At 40.4% G+C, this 20,229-nt stretch overlaps 1 protein-coding gene across 2 annotated transcripts in view; it reads left to right on the forward strand.

Moving 5' to 3' along the window:
* The window catches only part of ABCA5 (ATP binding cassette subfamily A member 5), a 477,891-nt gene that overhangs the window by 396,490 nt on the left and 61,172 nt on the right, over nucleotides 1–20,229 (forward strand). For both annotated transcript variants that reach the window (XM_053707235.1, XM_053707226.1), the window contains exons 30-31: nucleotides 12,987–13,104; nucleotides 13,185–13,276. In XM_053707235.1, the coding sequence (XP_053563210.1) occupies nucleotides 12,987–13,104; nucleotides 13,185–13,276 (210 nt within the window). The remainder of the gene's footprint in view (nucleotides 1–12,986; nucleotides 13,105–13,184; nucleotides 13,277–20,229) is intronic.

Below are 20,229 nucleotides of genomic sequence, written 5' to 3' on the forward strand. Positions count from 1 at the left end.
AATGTACACATATCTATAACTGTTTAAATAACTGCACAGAGTTAAATCTTACTGCACTATAAGAGTTGATGTTATATAGACGGGTGGAATAGATTAAGGCTTCAAACAGGCAGAAGCTACAAGTCTGTAAAAACCTCCAGGGTTATTCTGGCCACTCTTTTTTGAAAGGGGGGATAGTGTTGAAAGTACATGTCGAATTTTGCACTCTAGTTCATGGCTGCAAATATTAGTGTCTAAGATCACTACACAGTAGGCTAAACAGCCACAGGTAACCTAGAAACACATGACCTGAAACGATCCCCCTATCTCACTCCTGTACACCATAGTCTAGACTCCCCAGAGTTGTGGCCATATATATAAAAACAAACTCTGGCCAACTGGCTGCACCCATTTCTGAGTTTTCTTTCTCCTCTGATTTCCCTGCTCCGAATTATAAGAATGCAGATTTAATGTTTTATGCTGAGCATCTTCTGGGGCTCTTTTTCTTTCACTGCAGCTCTGGTCACACAAGAGCTGCCCAGGTTTCAAGTCTCCGGTGCCACCTATCAGGACCATATGGTCATGTTTGGTAAAATTTTTCAATTGATTTAAAAAACAATCCGAAAATTTATACACATCTATAACTGTTTAAATAACTGCACAGAGCTAAATCTTACTGTACTATAAGAGTTGATGTTATACAGACGGGTGGAATAGATTAAGGCTTCAAACAGGCAGAAGCTACAAGCCTGTAAAAACCTCCAGGGTTATCCTGGTCACTTCTTTTTGAAAGGGGGGATAGTGTTGAAAGTATATGTCGAATGCTGCACATTAGTTCATGGTTGCAAATATTAGTATCTAGGATTACTACATAGTAGGCTAAACAGCCACAGGTAACCTAGAAACACATGACCTGAAACGATCCCCCTATCTCACTCCTGTACACCATAGTCTAGACTCCCCAGAGCTGTGGTCATACATATAAAAACAAACTCTGGCCAACTGGCTGCACCTACTTCTGAGATTTCTTTTTCCTCTGATATCCCTGCCCTGAATTTTAAGAATGCAGATTTAATGTTCAATCCTATATGCTGAGCATCTTCTGGGGCTCTCTTTCTTTCACTGCAGCTCTTGTCACACAAGAGCTGCCCAGGTTTCAAGTTTCTGGTGCCACCTATTAGGACCATATGGTCAGGTCTGGTAAAATTTTTCAACTGATCTAAAAAACAATCTCTATCTAACAACAATCCGTTCATTATCAAACAAAACTAGATAATATTTAGAGTTTGATATTCTTTAGTAAGGTTTCCAAGACACAGGGTTGCGGGTACTGTTAATAAAACAAAAACAACAATTAAACACTTAAAAGGAGAAACCTGGCTTAGAATCAGTGGCTCTCCCTTCAATATCCCCTAAATCACATCTTTAAGACTTGGCGAGTGTGTCTCTAATCACCTCCCGGCCCCTGGGAAAACTTTTCCCCGGTGACCTGTAATTGCACCCCCCCTCCTTTTTTTTTTTTTTCTCACTAACCGAAATCGGGTTTAAAGCAGAGCACGCACTTCCCTCACTTTTCCCCACAGCTCCCCTCACTCCCTTTCCTCACTTTTCCTTTCCTCATTTTAGCACTCTGACAATTTTTCTAAAACACGATTTTCTCTTTATACTCACCGAAGCATCCTATGGATAAATTTTTTCACTCACATGCTAAGACTCCCTCGCCAGTCATGACTGCAAAACACAAAGACAGGAGAGCAAAGAACACTATAGCAACCTCAGTTGAATCTCAAGAACCACGTCTCACCACATCTTCTGTAACTGATCCATTGGACATGCAAAATTTAGTCACCAGAATAACGGAAGCATTAGCCCCTAACTTTGATGCACTAAAGTCAGAAATCAAACAAGATATCACTCTCCTATCTCAGGAAATTAGACAGTTTGCAGGCAGAATCAATGAAATTGAGCAGAGAGTTTCAGATCTTGAAGATCTTACCACATCACACCAAGCTAGATTTAACCAAACACTCCCTAAACGCAATCCAGGCCAAACTTGAAGATATCGAGAACCGTGCCCGTAGAAACAACATACGTCTGATAGGGATACCCGAGGATAAAAGACATGAGGATCTAAACTCCTTTATTTCTGAGCATTTACCTCAGCTTCTCAAACTCCCACCTAACTATCCACCGATAGTAGTAGAGAGGGCTCATAGGTTTGGTAGACCCTGGATGGATAATAAAGGAAATCATAGACCTAGACCAGTAATCGCAAAACTCTTGAATTTTCAAGATAAGGCTACCCTGATGCAATTCTATCGTAAGAATCAACCTATCAATATTGGAGAATCGAAAATTCTCCTTTTTCAAGATTTCTCAGCCGAAACATCATCCAAAAGGAGGGTGCTAGCCCCGATGTGCACAAAACTGATCCAACAGGGCTACCAAGCCACCATAATCTATCCTGCAAAACTTAAAATCAAAGAAGCTGAGAACACATTTATTTTCAATACTCTTCAAGAAGTAGAACAATATCTGAAAGACTCCAACACTCTAGGCACATATCCACTAGGTTGAAAGGGGAAGAGAGAAAAAGAAGGGGGAAAGGGTTTTTTTTTTCTCGTTGATTTTTCTATTCTCTTCCTTTTCCTCTCTACTTTTCTTTATCATGAGCAGGATTTCCTGTTTTAGGAAAGTAACGATAGATGGGGCCTCAAGCCCTCCTGGTTCTCCCCCCCCCCCCCTCCTTTTTTTTTTTTTTTTTTTTTTCTTCTCTTTCTTTTGCTTTCCTTTCTTTATTTCCTTCCCCCCCCCCGCCCGCGCCGGTCACACCTGGTCTCGGTCACACTACCCAGCTAAAAACCTATGGCCAACTTTAAACTAGTCTCATGGAATGTGGGTGAGATCTCCACTCCAATTAAAAGGAAGGCCATTTTAACGCACCTGAGGAAATTAGGGACTGATATAGCATTTCTGCAGGAAACGCATCTAACAACAGAAGAATCCCAGAAACTTAAATCCACATGGGTAAAAGAATTTTTTTTTTCCCCGGGAGAGCGAAGGAAACGAGGGGTGGCGATTCTGATAGGGAAGAAAACTGACCAAGCAGTTACTTACAGCGACATAGACCCAGATGGGAGATTTGTAATAATTAAACTTAAAATCCATAAAACAATTTATACACTATGCAATGTCTATGCCCCTAACAAATTAGACCCCAGTTTTTGGCACAAGATTCAGGCCAAAATTCTCTCTGTTCAGGAGGGACACCTAGTACTAGGAGGTGATTTCAATATGTCTCCACAGTGCCCATTGGACAGACTTAGAACCTCTGGTAAGCTGCCTAAACAAAAACGGGATAATTTAGAAGCTAAATTAATAAGATCAATCATGCACAACCTAGCAATAAGAGATATCTGGAGGCTTCAAAACCCAGATGCCAGAGATTTCACCTGTCTGTCCAAGGCGCACAAAACAATGTCTAGAATCGATCTCTTTCTCATCAGCGACAGAATAAGGCTGACAGAAGCAAAGGCAGGCTTGTCTCCTATTTTTCTATCAGATCACGGCCCCATCTTGCTTGAGCTACTAACTAATTGCTATAATAAGAAACCAACACGCTTTTTATTTCCTTCCTTTCTTGCGAATGATCTGAAGTTTAAGAACTGGCTTAAACTCAAATTTGTGGACTACCTGAATCATAACCAAGACTACATAGACTCGCCCCTGCTTTTTTGGGAGGCTGCTAAGGCAGTCCTCCGGGGCGAAATCATAGCCTATAGCGCGGAAAGATTTAGGAAAATACGACAAAGGGAGAAAGAAATTACTAGCTCAGTGATCAATTCATATAACTCTTACTTACTTGAAAAATCACCTAGATATTGGGCGAAATATATTCGGGCTAAAAATACAAGAGACACATTTACAATCTTCCAGGAAACGCAGAGGGATCTCAGACTCCAAGCCAGAATCTATAGATTTGGTAACAAATCTGTCAAATTACTGGCAAATCTGGTAAAAAGGGAAAAGAAAACATCTCTCATTGAAAAGATTCAAGAGGATGGTATTCTTCTTGACAATCCAGAAGCAATAGCGAAAGCTTTCACAAGCTATTATCAGAATCTCTACCTAAGCAGAGGCTCAGATACTTCTCAGGTATCCCAATTCTGGAGTCGAGTAACCTGCCCAAAAATATCAATGGAATTAATTAATTCCCTAAATACACCAATCACTGAATCAGAGATAAATAAAACAATTGTAGATCTTGCCAATAATAAATCACCCGGACCAGATGGTCTCCCAAACGAGTTTTACAAAATTCTGAACTCTGAGATCACTCCCTACCTCAACAATTTATTTAACAGTATGTATATCAAAGGTAATCAGGTGGCCGCTTCTTTCTCTTCATCTAATACTGTTCTAATTTTGAAGGGAGGGAAAGATCCCTCCCTCAAAGAATCTTATAGACCTATAACTCTCCTGAACGGAGACTACAAGATATTCTGCTCTATCCTGGCTGAACGCCTCCAAGCACCACTTGCCACGGTGATACATCCGGACCAGGCAGGGTTTCTGAGGGGGCGAAACTCCTCAGCTAAAATCAGAGAGGCTATACTTACTACGGAGTATTTCAGGAAACTCGAAGTACTTGAGGGAGGGGGGGGGAGGGGGTGGCACCCGACCTGGCTATTCTCTCGATCGATGCAGAGAAAGCATTTGATTCGATACATTTCGACCATCTCTTTTCATCTTTGACAAATTTTGGTTTCAAAGGTAAATTTCTTGAATTCATTATGAATCTATATACAGAACCACACACTACCTTGATTGTCAATTCTATAGCCTCTTCACAGATAACTCTTGGAAGGGGAACGCGCCAGGGGTGCCCCCTCTCTTCTCTTCTCTTTGACATCTCAATCGAACCACTAGCAATTATGGTTAGGCAACAACTTCCAGGCATTAAGATAGGGAAGCAAGTTATAAAAATCGCTTTATATGCAGACGACCTTTTGTTATACCTTTCAGATACTAAATCCAGCATCCCCAAATTGTTAAACATTACTACTCAATTTGGGTCTTTCTCGGGGTACAGGATTAACGAAGTAAAATCAGAACTATTATGGTTGAGACAAAACAAAGATTCTCTTCACGATATCCCTTTCTCTGTCTCTAAAACATCTCTTAAATATCTTGGAATCTTAATCCCCTCATCCCAGGGGGACTTATACAACCTTAATTTTTCTCCGATTTTTGAAATGATCAGGAAAAAACTCAAAAATTGTCAATCCCTTCCGCTATCCTTATCCGGACGGATTGCTCTGTTTAAAATGATCTTGCTCCCAAAACTCCTCTACCTTCTCCAGAACGTCCCAGTAATTCTCTTGGAGAAAGACATACGCTCCTTAAATGGCTCACTTAGCAAATTCCTCTGGCAGGAAAAAAGACCTCGGATATCTTTAAAAAAACTTTTTCTATCAAAAGAGAGTGCTGGTCTTGCTCTGCCAGACATTCGATCCTATAATTATGCTTTTTTAGCCCGCGTGGTGGCCGACTGGCTATCCCAGAGTAATTATGTTACGAATCAGCCCCTGGAAGAGAACATGTGTAGTCCATATCAGCTGATAGCGCTGGCCCATTGCCCACCAAAAGACCTACCAGGCAGAATCAAAAGATTCAAATCTGTCTCTAATCCACTAAGGGCCTGGTGGAAAATAAGTAATTTACTATCTCTAAACAGGAAAATTTCTCATTATCTTCCAATACAGGGAAATCCGAAATTCCCCGCAGGAGTTAGTTCGGGAACTTTTGGGAAATGGCAAGACCTAGGTTTAAGTAGGGTAATACAACTTTGGGATCCAGAAAGGAACATTGTCAAATCCTTTGACGAGCTAAAAGGAGAGTTTCACATCAACAATAAGGAATTTTTTGCATTCCTACAAGTTAGACATTTCTTACTCGAACTAGTGAACGAGGTAGGATGGAGCTGGAATATGGGAAAACTGGAAGGCTGGATCACTTTGTTTAAGAATGGCATTAGGTCTATTTCCCCATGCTATCAGCTGCTTAAATCAGCCAAAGGCGCGGTAGAGCTAGAGAAAATCACTGTTTTATGGAAGAGGCTACTACCACAATCTACTATTGACACAAAAATTATCCAAAACTCAATATGCAAAGTGGCTCAGGTCTCTCTTTCAGCCACATGGCGCGAGATGCACATTAAACTTCTTCACAATGTATACTTCACCCCCAAAAAAGGCGATAAAATTCATTATGCCAGCTTTAACAAATGCCCAAAGTGTTCACTCCCCGCAGCGGACGTAATACACATGATCTGGAGCTGCCCCAGAATAAGATACCTTTGGTATAAATTAGAGTTCTGGATTAACAAAACCCTCAGGATCTCCCATCCGGGTCTCACACAGCTGCTGATTGTTTTTGGTCACGGGGAACACAATTCAGAGAATAAACTGATACTTTTATCTATCTTAGCAACTAGATACCTTATCTTCAAAAAATGGAAGACGAGGGCAGTACCATCTATCTCAGAGATAAAGAACTGTCTGAAAAAACAATGTCTCTTAGAACAAAGGGACACCAACCTAGATAATGACTTAGACATTAGAAGATTCTTTAGCAAATGGTCTGCCTTCATCAAGTCACTACAAGACACAGAAATACATGACCTTATATTCCCCTTCAGGAACTCGGAATTGGTTCTTCTGGGTGCTTGGTAGAGATCTGAAGGTGCTCTGACGCGGGCGGGGTTCTTTTTATATCCCTATATCCCGTTTCTTCTTTTTTTCTTACCTCCTTCCTTCCTCATTTTTTTTTTTTTTTTCCTTGTTTTTTGTTTATTTTGTTTTACTCTGTTTTGTTCTAATTTTTTTTTCCTTTTTTTTTCTCCTTTCTTGTTTTTTTAATTAGCATAAATAAAACAGAAAAGATTCCAGCTTAGTGCACAAATTTTTGCTGTGGGGACCAACTTAATAAGATAAAATGAAGTTATTGTTTTAAACTATTTTTGAGGTTCTCCGAAATGTGATTTACCTGGCCCTGCGTGGCACAAAGAGGTTGAATTTATTTTTGACTGTACACTCTGCTGGATTTAAATAAATATTTAGAAAAACTAAAGAAAAAAAAAAAAAAAAAAAAAAAAAAGGGAAGAAAAAAGTATTACAAGTATAAGCCAGAGAAGACAGTAGAATTAATAATATGTAGCTTGTAAAATAATGAGCTGCATAATTTCTTTACATCGTCATGACTATTAAAAATATAAATATATATATATATATATATATATATATATATAACAGTTTATAGTATTTAACTGTTGGCTACATTTACTTGGATAGCAGCATTTTGAACAAGAAGATACAGTAATTTTGGGGAAACAAAGAAGTTAATAAGACAAACAAATCTACCAGTAACTGTTAAATGTAGCGGTAGTTATCAAATAGACTGGAAATCTTTCATTTAAACCTTAAGGGCCAGATTACAAGTGGAGTGGTATTTAACGCTCCCGCTCTCGTGCTAACTCCACCAGAAGTAAGCTTTTTGCGTGTGTTTGGTAGCGCTCATATTACAAGATGAAAGTAAACTTTTTGCACAAACTTTAAGCCAATGCGAGGAAAAAGCCAAAGTTAGGATATGGCACGAGCGTTATTGTATTCCCCCATAGAAGTCAATGGAGCAAAAAAGTGTGTGTGTGTGGGGGGGGGGGGGGGAAACCTACTCGCACACAAGCATGATCGCATATTCTCAATATTCTCAAGTGCGCTAAGCCGAAATAAATTACTATTTCACATTCCAATGTTCTTCACATAGAATATGTTTTAATTATTTATATATATATATATATATATATATATTTGTACTCTGAGTCTTAAGTATGGTCATAGAAAGCTAAAAGAAGGAAGAGGGGAAACAATGACCTGGGGTGTGCCATAGTCACATGGCCAGTATGCCTAAAAGGCTGCATACTCAAAGAAGTAATTAGATAATCAGAAAAAGAGATGGTATAGGGATGGGTGTGTGGGGAATGCAAAAGGTGACGACAAAGCGAATGGGGAGAGTACAGATAGATATAGGGTAAGACTCCTCCTACAAATTCAGGCTAACCAATGGTCAGCCTTCTTACTTGTACTCGGAGTCTTAACTATTGTCATAGAAAGCTAAAAGAAGGGAGAGGGGAAACAATGACCTGACATGTGCCGTAGTCACATGGTCAGTATGCCAAAAAGGGGGCAAAAAGAGACATAGCATGAAAGAAACTGTGTTAATTAGACAATTGCGTAACAGAGTTAGTCAACCTAGAACGAGAATGCCCGAGTCAGACCAACTTGTAGATCGGGTTAAACCTAGAAAGCAAGATAAGATCCATCTCCCTAACCTCTTAATGATATAAGCGGACCCCCATGACAAGAGGCTGCTGACACAGCTCCTATTCTAAAGGAAAGCCGGCGTATGAATAATGGGTTAGGCCTAGAATCACTAATGAGGATACAACAGCGTTTTAAAGTATTAGGTTGTATAGAGGTGAGCATAGGAAATGAAAGCAGCTATTCCTGGTCTATCGGTCAAAAGCAAAATAAGCTGGTTCAGAGCTGCTACAGAGAACCATGAGATATAGCCTTAAAATATTAATATCAATGCCGACCCCTGACTGTAGCGTCTTACATGCGTCCATATACAGACAGAAATGGTCGGGTTTCTGAAAAAACTATTAAAGAGGAACGTACAGGTCTTACTTCCAGTACAAGTGAATTCTCCTGGTCTTAGAAACTATAAGACCAAATAAATGGCAGCTTGAAGGCCAAGCTAAAACAACCTGAAGAGGACCTGGTAAGCATATTGGACAGGTTACCAAAACTGGAGGCTGTGACATCCGTAACTACAAGAGAAGACTGCAAAACTACAGGAATGAACATGGATATGCCGTTCCAATGTAGAAGAAATTCGAACCACAGATGTAAATCAGATCAAGCAACAGGTTCGAATTTTAATAAGAGAAACGAGGGCCGAGGGTAGTAGTGCCAACAGCCTAGAAATAAAGACCTCCCTTGAGGACTTATTCTCATGGTGAAGTTAAGTGAAATAAAGTTAAATAGCTCAGCTGCTGAACTTTTGTTTAACTGAAAGTATTTATACACAAAATATTTTTCTTTTGTATTCAAAATGACTCTAGAGATTGATGAAGATACAAACAAAAACAAAGAGTAAATTTGAAATAAAATAATTATATAACAAACTGGTGCAATTAGCACAATAATCGTGACACAGACGTTCACTTGTACACTAAGGCATCTATTTATCAAAGCGTCAACTGACTTGCATTCACTGGCACCAATACGCTCGCCTAAGATCACCTAACATCGCTGCCGCGGACCTGAATACGTTCTCCAAAATGATCAAAAAAGCTGTCAAAAAGCCGCGCACCAAGTATGGTGCGATGAGCAGTAGACTGTTGTTAACTAACAGTCATCGATCTCACTGCTCTTCGGCTTTTTTACAGCTTTCTTCGTACCCTGTCACTAAACACCCACACTATACTATACTGTTTACCCCCTATACCGCCGCTCCCGGACCCTAGCGCAACTCTAATAAATTTATTAACCCCTAAACCGCCGCTCCCGGACCCCGCCGCAACTAAATAAACTTATTAACCCCTAAACCGCTGCTCCCGGAGCCCACCGCCACCTACATTATACTTATTAACCCCTAATCTGCCGCCACCTACATTATATCAATTAACCCCTAATCTGCCCCCCCCTACACCGCCGCCACCTACATTATGTTTATTAACCCCTAATCTGACCCCCTACACCGCCGCCACCTACCTACATTTATTAACCCCTAATCTGCCGTCCCCAACGTCGCCACCACTATATTAAATTTATTAACCCCTAAACCTAAGTCTAACCCTAACACCCCCTAACTTAAATATAATTTAAATAAATCTAAATAAATACTACTATCATTAAATAAATCATTCCTATTTAAAACTAAATACCTATAAAATAAACCCTAAGCTAGCTACAATATAACTAATAGTCACATTGTAGCTAGTTTAGGGTTTATTTTTATTGTACAGGCAACTTTGTATTTATTTAAACTAGGTAGAATAGTTGTTAAATAGTTATTAACTATTTAATAACTTCCTAGTTAAAATAAATACAAATATACCTGTAAAATAAAACCTAACCTAAGTTACAATTACACCTAACACTACACTATAATTAAATAAATTCTCTAAACTAAATACAATTAAATACAATAAAAAAAATTATCTAAAGTACAAAAACAAACAAACACTAAATTACAGAAAATAATAAACAAAGTACAAGATTTTCAAACTAATTACACCTAATCTAATCCCCCTAACAAAATAAAAAATCCCCCCCAAAATAAAAAAGCCCCCCTACCCTACACTAAATTACAAATAGCCGTTAAAAGGGCCTTTTGCGGGGCATTGCCCCAAAGTATTCAGCTCTTTTGCCTGTAAAAAAAATTATAACCCCCCCAACATTAAAACCCACCACCCACACAACCAACCCTACTCTAAAACCCACCCAATAACCCCTTAAAAACCTGAAGGTTCCTTTAAGTGACGTCATCCAAGATGGCGTCCCTTCAATTCCAATTGGCTGATAGAATTCTCAGCCAATCGTAATTAAGGTAGGAAAAATCCTATTGGCTGATGCAATCAGCTCAATCCTATTTATCAGCCAATAGGATTGAACTTCAATCCTATTGGCTGATTGCCAATTTTTCCTACCTAGAATTCTATCAGCCAATCAGAATTGAAGGGACGCCATCTTGGATTAGGTCACTTAAAGGAACCTTCATTCTTCAGTCACCGTCGTCAGAAGAGGCTGCTCTGCGTTGGATGTCTTGAAGATGAAGCCACTCCGCACCGGATGGATGAAGATAGAAGATGCCGCCTGGATGAAGACTTCTGCCCGTCTGGAGAACCGCTTCTGCCGGCTTTGTTGAGGACTTCGGCCCGGTTGAGTGAAGACTTCTCAAGGTAGGGTGATCTTTAAGGGGTTAGTGTTAGGTTTTTTTAAGGGGGGATTGGGTGGGTTTTAGAGTAGGGTTGGTTGTGTGGGTGGTGGGTTTTAATGTTGGTGGGTTGTAATTTTTTTTTACAAGAAATTGGGTGTTTGGATCAGCAATTTCATTGTGATCTATCAAATAACTGAAAATGGATGAACAGAAAATGTGCAATATGCATCATAACGAAATTAGACAGGTGCATAAATTTGTGCACTCCAACAGAAATATTGCATCAATATTTAGTAGAGCCTCCTTTAGCAGAAATAACAGCCTCTATACGCTTCCTTTAGCCTATAATGAGTGTCTGGAGTCTGGATGAAGGTATTTTGGACCATTCCTCCTTGCAAAACATCCCCAGTTCAGTTAGGTTTGATGGTTGCCAAGCATGGACAGCCCGCTTCAAATCACCCCACAGATTTTAATGATATTCAGGTCTCGGGACTGGGATGGCCTTTCCAGAACATTATACTTGTTCCTCTGCATAAATGCCAGAGTAGATTTTGAGCAGTGTTTTGGGTTGTTGTCTTGTTGAAATATCCAGCCCCGGTGTAATTTCAACTTTGTGACTGATTCCTCAACATTATTTTCAAGTATTTGCTGATATTGAGTGGAATCCATGCGACCCTCGACTTTAACAAGATTCCCAGTAACGGCACTGGCCACACAGCCCCACAGCTCAATGGAACATCCACCAAATTTTACTGTGGCAAGCAAGTGTTTGTCTTGGAACGCTGTGTTCTTTTGCTGCCATGCATAACGCCCCTTGTTATGACCAAATAACTCAATCTTTGTTTCATCAGTCCACAGCACCTTCTTCCACAATAAAGCTGGCTTGACCAAATGTGTGTTTGCATACCTTAAGCGACTCTGTTTGTGGCGTGTGTGCAGAAAAGGCTTCTTCCGCATCACTCTCCCATATGCTGAATTGTTGAACGATGCACAGTGACACCATCTGCAGCAAGATGATGTTGTAGGTTTTTGGAAGTGGTCTGTGGGCCTTTTTTTTTTTTTACTGTTCTCACCATCCTTTGCCTTTGCCTCTCCGATATTTTACTTCTGGCCTTAACAAGAATTGCACCGTGGTCCTCCATTTCCTCACTATGTTCCTCACAGTGGACACTGACAGCTAAATCTCTGTGATAGCTTTTTGTAGCCTTCCCCTAAACCATAATGTTGAACAATCTTTGTTTGTTTTCAGGTCATTTGAGAGTTGTTTTTAGGCCCCCATGTTGCCACTCTTCAGAGGAGAGTAAAAGAGAACAACAACTTTAGTGCTGCGGAATCTGTTGGCGCTCTACAAATAACCAATAATAATAATAATTATAACTTGCAATTGGCCATCTTAAATACCTTTTCTCATGATTGGATGCGCCTGTCTATGAAGTTCAAGGCTTAATGGGCTCACCAAACCAATTGTGTGTTCCAATTAATCAGTGCTAGGTAGTTAAAGGTGTTCAAATCAACAAAATGACAAGGGTGCCCAAATTTATGCACCTGTCTAATTTTATTTTGATGCATATTGCACATTTTCTGTTAATCCAATAAACTTTATTTCACTACTGAAATATTACTGTGTCCTTCAGTTATTTAATAGATCAAAATGAAATTGCTGATCCAAACAACCAATTATTTATACATGAAAATCATGGAAATTGTTAGGGGTGCCTAAACTTTTGCATACGACTGTATATATATATATATATATATATATATATATATATATATATATACACACACACACAGTATACTGCAATGTGCTTTTAATGGTCTTTAATTTCCCTTTATGTATCAATTTACAAAACAGAGAATAGATTTGTAGAATAACCTTCAACTAAATGTGATATAACAGTAAAATATGTCAATGCTTGTCATTAAAAAAATTCTATACTAAGAACTGAATGAGTCTAGTGATTTGCATCTGCCACCAAAATCTATGCATTGTTCTTTTCCAGAAACCAGCAATACTGGTCAGCGGCTTGCACAAAGAATTTGATGAAAAGAATAAAAAAATTCTTGGGAAGACCATGAGGAAGCTGGTTGCAAATAACATATCCTTTTGTGTGAAAAAAGGTTAGTTCAATCTCTTGTTATTCTTTGCAACTTATTACTGATGGCACAATATGTAATAAATACATTCTCTGTATTTACAGGAGAAGTATTAGGCCTTGTGGGACCCAACGGGGCCGGAAAAACTGCCTTACTAAATATTATGGTGGGACAAACAGAGCCAAATGCAGGCCAGGTGAGTTGATTCAAAGGGACATGAAACCCAAAATTTTTCTTTCATGATTTTAAAAAAAGTTTCCAATTTACTTCTATTATCATACTTGCTTTGTTGTCTTGTTATTCTTTGTTGAAGAGATATCTAGATGTTATGCTCCTCGTAGGAGCAGGTTCAGGTGTTGGGAGCTGTTGTCTGGAGGTGTCAGATTCTGGAGCTAGAAATATGTGATGTCTAAGTGAGTCTCTCCTTTCAGGCATAATGAAACTAGAGATTAAAAAGTTACAGGAAAAACAATGAGGGGGATCCTATGTGGGATCCGATAAAATAAAGGAATCTGGGAGGGGGTATGGTATTGAGGGCAGCTACACTACAGAAAAAAAGGGTCTCTTATTTTTCTTTTTTTTTTAAATGAGCCACATTTGCAGCAAACTGGGTACTGGGTACTGGCAGACAGCTGGCAGTACCTAAGATGGTGGAAAATAGGTAGTGAGGGGAGGGTTAGAGAGCTTGGGGGGTTAGGGGGGTACCTACACTGCAGCAAATATATTTAAAATATATATATATTTTTTTAAAAAAGGCTTATTTTCATACTAGCAGACTTTCTGCCAGTACTTAAGATGGCAGTGACAATTGTTAGGTGGGGGAGTGAAGAAAACTGTTTGAGAGAGGTCAGGGAGGGATTAGGGGGTGGAATGTGTCAGGTGGGAGGCTGATCTCTTCACTAAAGCTAAAATTAACTCTACAATCTACCTAATTAACCCCTTCACTGCTGGGCATAATACAAGTGTGGTGCGCAGCAGCATTTGGCGGCCTTCTAATTGCCAAAATGGAATGCCAAAGCCATATATGTCTGCTATTTCTGAACAAATGGGATCCCAAAGAAGCATTTACAACCATTTGTGCCATAATTGCACAATCTGTTTGTAAATAATTTCAGTGAGAGACCTAAAGTTTGTGAAAAAGTGAACAATTTTTTTTTATTTGATCACATTTGGCGGTGAAATGGTGGCATAAAATATACCAAAAGAGGCCTAGATCAATACTTTTGGTTATCTACTAAAAAAATATATATGCATGGGAAGAAATATTCAGGGATTTCTGACAAATATCAGTGCTAATTTTGAAAAAAAAATGGTTTGGAAATAGCAAAGTGCTACTTGTACTTATTGCCCTATAACTTGTAAAAAAAAAAAGCAAATAACATGTAAACATTGGGTATTTCCAAACTCAGGACAACATTTAAAAACTATTTAACATGGCTTTTTTTAGTGGTTGTAGATGTAGATTTTGAGGGTCAAAGTTAGAAAAAGTGTGGGTTTTTTTTTCCATTTTTTCACCATATTTTATATATTTTTTTATAGTAAATTATATGATATGATAAAACTAATGGTATCTTTAGAAAGTCCATTTAATGGCGAGAAAAACATAATTTATGCTTACCTGATAAATTCCTTTCTTCTGTTGTGTGATCAGTCCACGGGTCATCATTACTTCTGGGATATTATCTGCTCCCCTACAGGAAGTGCAAGAGGATTCACCCAGCAGAGTTGCTATATAGCTCCTCCCCTCTACGTCACCTCCAGTCATTCGACCAAAGACCAACGAGAAAGGAGAAGCCAAGGGTGTAGTGGTGACTGGATTATAATTTAAAAAATGTTTACCTGCCTTAAAAAACAGGGCGGGCCGTGGACTGATCACACAACAGAAGAAATGAATTTATCAGGTAAGCATAAATTATGTTTTCTTCTGTTATGTGTGATCAGTCCACGGGTCATCATTACTTCTGGGATACCAATACCAAAGCAAAAGTACACGGATGACGGGAGGGATAGGCAGGCTCATTATACAGAAGGAACCACTACCTGAAGAACCTTTCTCCCAAAAATAGCCTCCGAAGAAGCAAAAGTGTCAAATTTGTAAAATTTGGAAAAAGTATGAAGCGAAGACCAAGTTGCAGCCTTGCAAATCTGTTCAACAGAGGCCTCATTCTTAAAGGCCCAAGTGGAAGCCACAGCTCTAGTAGAATGAGCTGTAATTCTTTCAGGAGGCTGCTGTCCAGCAGTCTCATAGGCTAAACGAATTATGCTACGAAGCCAGAAGGAGAGAGAGGTAGCCGAAGCCTTATGACCTCTCCTCTGACCAGAGTACACGACAAACAGGGAAGACGTTTGTCGAAAATCCTTAGTTGCCTGCAAGTAGAACTTGAGGGCACGAACTACATCCAGATTGTGTAGAAGACGTTCCTTCTTTGAAGAAGGATTTGGACACAAGGATGGAACAACAATCTCTTGATTGATATTCCTGTTAGTGACTACCTTAGGTAAGAACCCAGGTTTAGTACGCAGAACTACCTTGTCTGAATGAAAGATCAGATAAGGAGAATCACAATGTAAGGCTGATAATTCAGAGACTCTTCGAGCCGAGGAAATAGCCATTAAAAATAGAACTTTCCAAGATAACAATTTTATATCAATGGAATGAAGGGGTTCAAACGGAACGCCCTGTAAAACGTTAAGAACTAAGTTTAAACTCCATGGCGGAGCAACAGTTTTAAACACAGGCTTGATCCTAGCTAAAGCCTGACAAAATGCCTGGACGTCTGGATTTTCTGACAGACGCTTATGTAACAAGATGGACAGAGCTGAGATCTGTCCCTTTAATGAGCTAGCCGATAAACCCTTTTCTAAACCTTCTTGTAGAAAGGACAATATCCTAGGAATCCTAACCTTACTCCAGGAGTAATCTTTGGATTCACACCAGTATAGGTATTTACGCCATATTTTATGGTAAATCTTTCTAGTAACAGGCTTCCTAGCCTGTATCAGGGTATCAATAACCGACTCAGAAAAACCACGTTTTGATAAAATCAAGCGTTCAATTTCCAAGCAGTCAGCTTCAGAGAAGTTAGATTTTGATGTTTGAATGGACCCTGTATCAGAAGGTCCTGTCTTAGAGGTAGAGACCAAGGCGGACAGGATGACATGTCCACTAGATCTGCATACCAAGTCCTGCGTGGCCATGCAGGTGCTATTAGAATCACTGATGCTCTCTCCTGTTTGATTTTGGCAATCAATCGAGGAAGCAGCGGGAAGGGTGGAAACACATAAGCCATCCTGAAGTTCCAAGGTGCTGTCAAAGCATCTATCAGAACCGCTCCCGGATCCCTGGATCTGGATCCGTAGCGAGGAAGTTTGGCGTTCTGGCGAGACGCCATGAGATCTATCTCTGGTTTGCCCCAACGTCGAAGTATTTGGGCAAAGACCTCCGGATGAAGTTCCCACTCCCCCGGATGAAAAGTCTGGCGACTCAAGAAATCCGCCTCCCAGTTCTCCACTCCCGGGATGTGGATTGCTGACAGGTGGCAAGAGTGAGACTCTGCCCAGCGAAATATCTTTGATACTTCCATCATTGCTAGGGAGCTTCTTGTCCCTCCCTGATGGTTGATGTAAGCTACAGTCGTGATGTTGTCCGACTGAAACCTGATAAACCCCCGAGTTTTTAACTGGGGCCAAGCTAGAAGGGCATTGAGAACTGCTCTCAATTCCAGAATGTTTATTGGCAGGAGACTTTCCTCCTGACTCCATTGTCCCTGAGCCTTCAGAGAATTCCAGACAGCGCCCCAACCTAGAAGGCTGGCGTCTGTTGTTACAATTGTCCAGTCCGGCCTGCTGAATGGCATCCCCCTGGACAGATGTGGCCGAGAAAGCCACCATAGAAGAGAGTTTCTGGTCTCTTGATCCAGATTCAGAGTGGGGGACAAATCTGAGTAATCCCCATTCCACTGACTCAGCATGCACAATTGCAGCGGTCTGAGATGTAGGCGTGCAAAGGGAACTATGTCCATTGCTGCTACCATTAAGCCGATCACCTCCATGCATTGAGCTACTGACGGGAGTTGAATGGAATGAAGGACACGGCATGCATTTAGAAGCTTTGTTAATCTGTCTTCTGTCAGATAAATCTTCATTTCTACAGAATCTATAAGAGTCCCCAAGAATGGAACTCTTGTGAGAGGAAAGAGAGAACTCTTCTTTTCGTTCACTTTCCATCCATGCGACCTTAGAAATGCCAGAACTAACTCTGTATGAGACTTGGCAGTTTGAAAGCTTGAAGCTTGAATCAGAATGTCGTCTAGGTACGGAGCTACCGAAATTCCTTGCGGTCTTAGTACCGCCAGAAGGGCACCCAGAACCTTTGTGAATATTCTTGGAGCCGTAGCCAATCCGAATGGAAGGGCTACAAACTGGTAATGCCTGTTTAAGAAGGCAAACCTTAGATACCGGTAATGATCTTTGTGAATCGGTATGTGAAGGTAAGCATCCTTTAAATCCACTGTGGTCATGTACTGACCCTTTTGGATCATGGGTAAGATTGTCCGAATAGTTTCCATTTTGAACGATGGAACTCTTAGGAATTTGTTTAGGATCTTTAAATCCAGGATTGGCCTGAAAGTTCCCTCTTTTTTGGGAACCACAAACAGGTTTGAGTAAAACCCTTGTCCTTGTTCCGACCGCGGAACCGGATGGATCACTCCCATTAATAATAGATCTTGTACACAGCGTAGAAACGCGTCTTTCTTTATTTGGTTTGTTGACAACCTTGACAGATGAAATCTCCCTCTTGGGGGAGATAATTTGAAGTCTAGAAGGTATCCCTGAGATATGATCTCTAGCGCCCAGGGATCCTGGACATCTCTTGCCCAAGCCTGGGCGAAGAGAGAGAGTCTGCCCCCCACTAGATCCGGTCCCGGATCGGGGGCCCTCGGTTCATGCTGTCTTAGGGGCAGCAGCAGGTTTCCTGGCCTGCTTGCCCTTATTCCAGGACTGGTTAGGTTTCCAGCCTTGTCTGTAACGAGCAACAGCTCCTTCCTGTTTTGGTGCAGTGGAAGTTGATGCTGTTCCTGTTTTGAAATTCCGAAAGGGACGAAAATTAGACTGTCTAGCCTTAGCTTTGGCTTTGTCTTGAGGTAGAGCGTGGCCCTTACCTCCTGTAATGTCAGCAATAATTTCTTTCAAACCGGGCCCAAATAAAGTTTGCCCCTTAAAAGGAATATTAAGTAATTTGGACTTAGAAGTTACATCAGCCGACCAGGATTTTAGCCACAGCGCCCTACGTGCCTGAATGGCGAATCCTGAATTCTTAGCCGTAAGTTTAGTTAAATGTACTACGGCCTCCGAAATGAATGAATTAGCTAGTTTAAGGACTCTAAGCCTGTCCGTAATGTCGTCCAGCGTAGCTGAACTAAGGTTCTCTTCCAGAGACTCAATCCAAAATGCTGCCGCAGCCGTAATCGGCGCGATGCATGCAAGGGGTTGCAATATAAAACCTTGTTGAACAAACATTTTCTTAAGGTAACCCTCTAATTTTTTATCCATAGGATCTGAAAAAGCACAGCTATCCTCCACCGGGATAGTGGTGCGCTTGGCTAAAGTAGAAACTGCTCCCTCCACCTTAGGGACCGTTTGCCATAAGTCCCGTGTGGTGGCGTCTATTGGAAACATCTTTCTAAATATTGGAGGGGGTGAGAACGGCACACCGGGTCTATCCCACTCCTTAGTAACAATTTCAGTTAATCTCTTAGGTATAGGAAAAACGTCAGTACTCGCCGGTACCGCAAAGTATTTATCCAACCTACACATTTTCTCTGGTATTGCAACAGTGTTACAATCGTTAAGAGCCGCTAAGACCTCCCCTAGTAACACACGGAGGTTTTCCAATTTAAATTTAAAATTTGAAATATCTGAATCCAATCTGCTTGGATCAGAACCGTCACCTACAGAATGAAGCTCTCCGTCCTCATGCTCTGCAAGCTGTGACGCAGTATCAGACATGGCCCTAGAATTATCAGCGCACTCTGTTCTCACCCCAGAGTGATCACGCTTGCCTCTTAGTTCTGGCAATTTAGCCAAAACTTCAGTCATAACAGTAGCCATATCTTGTAATGTTATCTGTAATGGCTGCCCAGATGTACTAGGCGCCATAATATCACGCACCTCCCGGGCGGGAGATGCAGGTACTGACACGTGAGGCGAGTTAGTCGGCATAACTCTCCCCTCGCTGTTTGGTAAAATTTGTTCAATTTGTACAGATTGGCTTTTATTTAAAGTAGCATCAATACAGTTAGTACATAAATTTCTATTGGGCTCCACCTTGGCATTGGAACAAATGACACAGGTATCTTCCTCTGAATCAGACATGTTTAACACACTAGCAATAAACATGCAACTCGGTTACAATCTTAATTAACAAAAACGTACTGTGCCTCAAGAAGCACTAAACGATTAAATGACAGTTGAATATAATGAACTGAAAAACAGTTATAGCATCACTCTTTAAATACAACACAACTTTTTAGCAAAGGTTTGTTCCCATTAGTAAATTAACACAAATTAAATTTTAAACATAAAATTACAGAGCAACGCTTTAAATCACAGTCACTATATAAGTCTCACAGCTCTGCTGAGAGAATCTACCTCCCTTCAAAGAAGTTTGAAGACCCCTGAGTTCTGTTAGAGATGAACCGGATCATGCAGAAAATACAAGAGTAACTGACTGGAAATTTTTGATGCGTAGCAAAGAGCGCCAAAAACGGCCCCTCCCTCTCACACACAGCAGTGAGAGAGAAACGAAACTGTCATAATTAAAACAAGCAAACTGCCAAGTGGAAAAATAATGCCCAAATATTTATTCACTCAGTACCTCATTAATGCAAACGATTCTACATTCCAGCAAAAACGTTTAACATGAAAAATACCTATTAAAAGGTTTAATGTACTTTTACAGAGTAATTCCGGTGAATTACCATCCCCAGAATACTAAAATGTAGAGTATACATACATGTTCATTATAACGGTATGGCAGGATTTTCTCATCAATTCCATTCAGAAAATAAAAACTGCTACATACCTCAATGCAGATTCAACTGCCCGCTGTCCCCTGATCTGAAGATTTTACCTCCCTCAGATGGCCGA

This window comes from Bombina bombina, chromosome 1 (assembly GCF_027579735.1).
Source record: "Bombina bombina isolate aBomBom1 chromosome 1, aBomBom1.pri, whole genome shotgun sequence".
NCBI lineage: Eukaryota > Metazoa > Chordata > Amphibia > Anura > Bombinatoridae > Bombina > Bombina bombina.